Genomic DNA, 7,546 nt, shown 5'->3' with positions numbered 1-7,546 from the left:
CGATACAACCATTTGGGGATTTGTACAAGTTGGATAAAAGCAAGGAATATATAAATGGTCAAGCAAATCTTGTCAGTAGAAAAAGGCGCGAAATTCAAATTTTCTATGGGACTATATCCATTCGCGCCTACATTTTTCAAATTTGCCGCCTTTTTCTACTGACAAGATCTGCTTGACCATCTATAATACTCACGATAAAACATGAATCTAGTATAACTGGATTGGGCATGAGTGGTGGGGATAACTGACAGAACGGGATAGTCTTATGCATCTTTCAGTAGGAGTAGCAGCGAAAGCGCTATTATTGTTTGTCCTTGTCACAGTCTCACATCTTGTTTTATTCCCCACCGTAAATTGACCACCGTGATTGGTCGAATTCATTTGTTGCCCACCATATCAAATAAATTCGACCAATCATAGCGGCGCAATGCGACGCTATGATTGGTCGAATTTATATGTTTTGTCCCTCACGGAGGCACGCGTAGACCACTTCTATACATCTTCTATAGGATGCTACCTTCTATGCGATAAAAGCTTTGGATAAAAGTCTGTGGCAAAGGTCTGTGGAGAGGTGAGGTTTGTGTGAAAAAAAAAACATGTATGTATTGCATATGTATTGACATTTACATTGTCAGATTGTCACCGTGTCACGTTTGTTGTATAGTACGAGTGCGCGTAAACTGGGAAATTAAAAGTTATTACAAGATTAAAACGCAAAACCCATATCAGTAACAATGTACCTCAGATATTTCTTGAACGAAAATGGTGAAAGACAGTACACTCTGGCGGTAGGTTTATTTCCACAATAACACAACATAACCTAACTTTCGTCTTCTTTGCATGCGTTTAGTTTGATTGTATGTTCATTTAATATTATTTAATTTTACAGACGCTGGACCCTACTGGGAAGCCAACCCTATCTGCCCACCCAGGTAAGGATATTTTTTTCCTTGTATTACATGTATAACATACTGTGTAAGGAGTATACCTGTGATTTGAGGTTGTTAAGCCAGGTAGCTAAGTAGAGTCTGATTAAGCTAACTCCGAGACTCTTAGGGGCTCTACGGAAGTAAAAGGTGCGGATCCGCGTGCCGCAGTGGTATGCAATGCAAACAGGACATCGCTACATAATGTTCATAGCACTCTCTCACACACAGCGGACCCATATTGCTCAAAGGCAACTTATTTTAAATTTCCAACCTATATCATGTTCTTACATCATCACACTCTCACAAATGACCTCAATCTATTTTAAATGTATTGGCTATGGCTATTAAAAGTACAATTCTGCTTTTAAGAAATGGAAATAAAATTCTAAAACTGGTAAAATTAGGTTTTTAAATTTTTCTTCCTTAATGTGATTTTTTTTACTTATAAATTATAATTATAATTTTCATATGATGACTACAACAAAATAAATAAAAAACTAAAAAAATTTTTGTTTATTTTTCAGCTCGATTTTCTCCTGAAGACAAGTATTCAAGACAGAGAATTATAATCAAGAAGAGATTTGGTCTCCTTATAACACAACAGCCAGAACCAATCCACTAATTTAGTATAAGATAGGATTTAACTACTTTAATCTTAAGCAACATGTCTATTTTATTTTTAGACAATGTAACTCATAAGTAACATGAAAAAATACAGTGTAACATCAAAATGCAATTTATGATAAGGAAATAAAACTTTTCAAGCAAAAACCTGTATGTCATTGACCCAAACATTAAGTTAACTGAACCTTTCCTTTTGAGCCAACATTACTTTAGTGACTATGATGATGGCTTATGTTTCATACTAGCAAGTCTTGCAACCCATCAATCCCCAGGCCTAACATCCTGCATCCACAATTCAGGCTCATCCTCCTGGCATGGCTGCATTGAGGAGTAACATTGAATTCTCCTAATTTAATAATTTTGATCTATGATCAGTTCAATTAATTGCCAAGTATTTTAGTAATTTGCAAAATTAATTTGGTCTGACTCTAGCTACTTTCTAGAGAACATAATAATGGTTTTTATTAAAGATTATCGACCTTGAGAAAGAGCATTGTATAACCGCTCGTCCCTTCTAATCTCTTTCTCGTTTTCACTCATAGCTGCGACCTGCGACTGACCAGCTACTTACATTTCACGACTCTTCTCTTTCGGCATCTACCAAAATCGCGGTTCGGTACGGCCGTCTGTTAGTGCTTTTGTAATTGAATCGATTGAGATCAAATTGTAATGTTGGTTGCACAATCGATGCCAAAAGAATTGGAAATCGTTCAAAAACAACAAGTAACTTCGAAATAAAATACATTTTAAAAATAATAAAATTACAACAATTAGTCAGTTATGGCACCCTAGTTTTTATATAAAAAATATAAAACTACAAATTGTTCTAAGTTCTCTAAGTAGCCTGTGAAGTTGACTAGAAAGTTATCTAGTAATATGCAAAACAAGGGCCCAACATGATGCAATATAATGAAATTTCTGTATATATCCGAACGTACATTGTGTTCTGTCAAGTGTCAATACTGTCAAAGACGTCAAAGTCGAATCTTCGATTCTTCGCTAAATTCGCTTGGTTTTTCTCTTTCTGTTTCATCTGTTGTTTAATTAAACGTAAGGATAATAATATACAGACCTTTGTTAATTATTATTAAAATGGCTCAAAAACGGGCAGAACTAAAAGTATATTGGAATAAGATAACCTACGCATATCCCATTCTCAACGACACATTATTTACCGACTGCACAAACGCCGAATATGATGAGGTTCAGCAAATCATTGTTGGTTTGGGCATTCCTGCTAGAATAAGAGATTTGGTATTGTTGCATACAGAGAAGTATGTGCGCCAACACATAACACCATCCTTCTGGTCGAAGTTTACTGTCGTCGAGGAGGAGGTGAAAGGATTCCAACTCTTCAAGTCCGCTGTGAACGACCTGTACGAGTCTGTCTCGAATTTTATGCCGATGCTGCGGCGACTGGCCATCCTGAACAATAGTTGTTGTGATAATAAACCTATATTTGGAGAGAAAGATGTAATTTTAGGCTTCAAGCAGCTTATTCGGGCTACACTGTTGTCTCAACTGCCTCTGGATTTCCAGGTGATCATAAATCATTTTTATAAAATGTCATTTAATGTTTTTGATAATGAAAATGAGAGTTCTGACATGAGTGAAGATGTCACATGTGCGGGATGTTCAAATGAATATTCAGAATGCAATTGTGCTTATATTGTAAAAGTATTTCATGACACCAACAGGAAATTGATGGAGTTGCAGTTGTTAGAAAGACTGACAGGGCAGGTGCTTACAAGCTTTATTCAGCTGCGAATAGACTCTCACATTCAGAAACTTTGCACTGGCACTGATGTTTCACATATAAGTGCATTGGAGAATTGGCTCGAGACTACTGTGATGTCCTGGCTCACAAGGATATACTGTGCTGGATCTTCCAAGCCTCCTCCAGATGACAAAAATATACAGAATGCAATCCTGAAGTTTAAACAGAAGTTAAGCTACTACTTGTACCACAGTTATACTAAATTAAGAATAGACCAACTGTTTAACATCATTATTATTGATTATCCGGACTCCCAGCCTGCAATAGATGACATTAAACTGTGTTTAAATAAGACAGACTTGAGGGCAACTTTATATAAGAAACTCCAAAGTGCATTAGAAACTAGGCTGTTGCATCCCGGTGTGAATACTCCAGATATCCTCACAGCCTATGTGTCTACTATTAGAGCTTTGCAGCACCTTGATCCATCTGGGGTTATCCTAGAGACTGTCACCAAACCTGTGAAGAATTATCTGCGGAACCGGGAGGACACAGTGAGGAGTGTAGTCAGCAGTCTTACAGAGGAGGGAGCTGGCAGCGAACTGGCAGAGGAGTTGGCCAAATTTGCAACAGATGCTGATGGGGATCACGAAAAAGAAGAAGCCTGGGATGAATGGAACCCTGATCCGGTGGATGCTGATCCTAAAATTAATGCCAATGACAGGAAAGCAAGTGACATCATATCCATGCTGGTCAATGTGTATGGTAGCAAGGAATTGTTTGTTAATGAATATAGAACACTCCTGGCAGACAGGCTGTTGGCTCAAAATGTCATAAACACAGAAAAGGAAATAAGATACTTAGAATTACTCAAATTAAGATTTGGGGAGTCACAATTGCATTTCTGTGAAGTGATGCTAAAGGACATATCAGATTCAAAAAGGATTAATGCATTGATACAACAACACAGTAATTTTAAGGCACTTAATGAGAAATTTACTTCGAATGCTATGATTCTGTCCGCTCAATTCTGGCCACCTTTTAAGGATGAAAACTTGGAACTGCCTGACGAGATCAAAAAACATTTTGAAGCGTATACTAAGACGTTTGAAGAATTAAAGGGAAGTAGGACATTGAGTTGGAAGCCACACCTTGGAAATGTAAATATAGAGATTGAAATTGGAGGAGAGAAAACTGACTTGATAGTTTCTCCATTTAATGCCACTCTCATAATGCACTTCCAAAATAAGCCTGAATGGTCATTAGAAGAGTTGCATCAGGTCATGAAAGTGCCAATTACTGTCCTAAGGAGAAAAATAACGTATTGGCAGTCTTTGGGATTTATTACTGAGAAAAGTACTGACTTTTATGTGTTAGTAGACAGCTCAGATGCTAAGAAATCTCAAGTGTCAGCCAACCAAGTACAAGAGATGATCTGTGAGGATGATGAGACGGAGAGTGTTATGGCATCTGCTCATGATCAGCGGGAAGGGGAGCTTCAAGTGTTCTGGTCCTACATTGTAGGCATGTTGACCAACTTGGATTCTCTGCCTTTAGACAGAATTCATCAGATGCTGAAAATGTTTGCATCTCAAGCTCCAGGCACCGAGTGCAGTCTGCAGGAGCTCCGACAATTCCTGGACACTAAAGTCAGAACTCACCAGTTGGTGCTGCAAGGTGGCATGTACAAATTACCAAAAACGTAATTAAAGCACTATTTTATATTTATAGTAATGTGTTTTTGATTTGTTATCCCATGAAAGAAAAAGACGTAAAAGTTTAACAAAAACTTTATTTTTACATTGTGTTAAATATAAAAATTTTGGTTACCATACATAATGTCTGTGGGTTAATATCTGGAAATCTTATTTTTTCTAAATTACGTGACATTGAATTCGGGAATTCAATCATAATAATAAATTAGTTATAATTTTAACAGTGTAAAACCACCACATTTTAAATAATGTAAATAACAATTTAAATTAATACTTAGTGATTCCAATACAATACATAATCTTGTGTCAGTCTTAACATCTATAAAATACTGTTTAAAATTAGATAAGTGGAAATAACAGGGTGAAAACAGACACTTGATATTTATTATGGAATGCTTTCGGTTAAATTAAATTATACATCATTTGACTGAAGCTAACTGTATGTGAAGTAAATGCAAGCAATATTAAACAATAAAATACATACAGATTCACAGAATAATAAGTCAATATTTATTCCATATTTTTTAGTATTTTCATATGATAAGACAAGCTACCTAGTGTGGAATGTAGTTTTAGATTTTTTTGTAATAAAAGCACCAATGACAACATCTAATACAGTCTAATACATAAATAATAACATATCAAAATTTTTCTCATTAACAAGCCAAAAGACGATACTGAAAGCAATACCTAGACATTCTTAGCATTAGTCAAAAGTCAGGAAGCATAAGATGGGAAACAAGATAGAGTAACATACTCTTAAGACATAAAATGATAAAACAATGTGAGTAACACAATACTATAAATACTAATACAATACATATCAGGCAGTAGCCTTAAAGTTTGTGTTAAGCCCCGTCTCCATATCGCGCGGCAAACCATCGAACATTGGCTCGCGCGGCAGCCGCGCGCAATGGATACCGGGCGCATCGAGTTGGCTCGCCCGGCAGCCCGGTATCCATTGCGCGCGGCTGCCGCGCAAGCCAATGTTCGATGGTTTGCCGCGCGATATGGAGACGGAGCTTTAGACGGTGGAGGAGGTTCGTTGTTCGGTTATCTACTATTTAAGGTAGCATAGAAGGGAAATATACTGTAAATGGAAATATCAGTAAGGCCATTTTTGGTAGTGGGACTATAAAATTTACCGCTTTATCATTGAGATACACAGGTAATTTACAGTGTATGTAATGAAAGTCCGTGATAGTTTTGTTCTGAGGAATTCTCAGCTCTTTGGCCAGCATTTATCTCGCTATCACTAAACTCATGCGTAGACTCAAAACAACAACAGAACTATGTGCTCCATTTTAATACCTTTAAAAAGATAGATCAGATAAATGTTCCAGAAAATAAAGAACATAATTTGCGTCAAGGGTACATAGGTACGTAACCTAAAGCCCCGTCTCCATATCGCGCAGCAAGCTATCGAACAGTGGCTCGCGCGGCAGCCGCGCGTAATGGATACCGGGTTGACTCGCGAGCCAACTCGCTGGCTCGCGAGCTAACCCGGTATCCATTGCGCGCGGCTGCCGCGCGAGCCAATGTTCGATAGTTTGCCGCGCGATATGGAGACGGGGCTTAACTGTAATGTGCAAATAAAAAGTAAAATTAAGTAAACATAAATAATAAATTCCTATAAGAGAAACGTTAAAGCTCTACAACTAGTGTACATTATATACAGAGAACGTCAATGGAATGTTAAATGTTTGTTAAAATATGTCACGAATACTTGTGACGAATTTGAATACATGAAAAATATTTTACAAACATCAACACTACATATTTTAAATGCGAGATACACTTCTTAAGCTTATAATTAATTAAGTACATGAAAAATTCATTAAGTCCGCAATACTACTAATCTCTTATTGGACGAATAAAATCACTAAAATGATTTTCAACTTTTAGTTTTAGAACAGTAATTTTATTTTTAAGCAGGATTTTTATTTTATCGTTTATTATTAATTTTTATTTTGAGGCATGCAAGATACAAATACTACTTGATTCGAGCGGCTCAACGACAGGGCCGTAGCTAGATTGGCACCACCAAAGAGAATACATATATAGTACATATGTTATACGGAGTTACATGTCTTTGGCACCACTCATAATATGTGACATAGAAAACCCAATTTAAACTTGTACTTTATTGTGCGAGAAACACCTATATTCAATTTCTTTGTCCAATGTGTATTGCGTCTCAGATTTTGCTTAATGAGAGAGTGAGACGCAATGACATTGGACAGGTGGAATACCACCCTAAGTGTAAGGCCTGAGTGGACGCTCGAAGCGGAGCGTTCGGCGGGGCGTGCAGCGTGGCGTCGGGCTCACAAGTGATTTGAGCAGCGTGCACTAAGGCCGCTCCTATACGTTTGCATTTGTTTAACATGCACGCCGCACGCCCCGCCCCGTTGCACGCCCAACTCGAGCGTCCACTCAGGCCTTACACTAATAAGGCGTAAGTAAAAATGTTCATGGATCTGAAGGATCTTCGTTATCTGCCTCTTTCACTCTTTCATATTCGATCGATAGAGGCAGATGAACGATTCTATTTTCGCGGTAGA

General features: G+C 37.5%; 2 protein-coding genes across 2 annotated transcripts; both read left to right on the top strand.

Moving 5' to 3' along the window:
- Positions 1 to 643: 643 nt before the first annotated feature.
- On the top strand, positions 644 to 1,700 carry LOC134655671 (H/ACA ribonucleoprotein complex subunit 3). Its single transcript, XM_063511111.1, has 3 exons — positions 644 to 788; positions 890 to 932; positions 1,454 to 1,700. Exons 1-3 carry the CDS (start codon positions 735 to 737, stop codon positions 1,549 to 1,551), a joined length of 195 nt encoding a protein of 64 aa, XP_063367181.1. The 5' UTR covers positions 644 to 734; the 3' UTR covers positions 1,552 to 1,700.
- An 880-nt stretch (positions 1,701 to 2,580) lies between these two features.
- On the top strand, positions 2,581 to 5,000 carry LOC134656124 (anaphase-promoting complex subunit 2). Its single transcript, XM_063511644.1, has one exon. It carries the CDS (start codon positions 2,646 to 2,648, stop codon positions 4,974 to 4,976), a length of 2,331 nt encoding a protein of 776 aa, XP_063367714.1. The 5' UTR covers positions 2,581 to 2,645; the 3' UTR covers positions 4,977 to 5,000.
- Positions 5,001 to 7,546: the final 2,546 nt, after the last annotated feature.

Source organism: Cydia amplana, chromosome 17, assembly GCF_948474715.1.
Source record: "Cydia amplana chromosome 17, ilCydAmpl1.1, whole genome shotgun sequence".
NCBI classification, from domain to species: domain Eukaryota; kingdom Metazoa; phylum Arthropoda; class Insecta; order Lepidoptera; family Tortricidae; genus Cydia; species Cydia amplana.
This window is presented reverse-complemented; position numbering and strand designations above follow the sequence as displayed.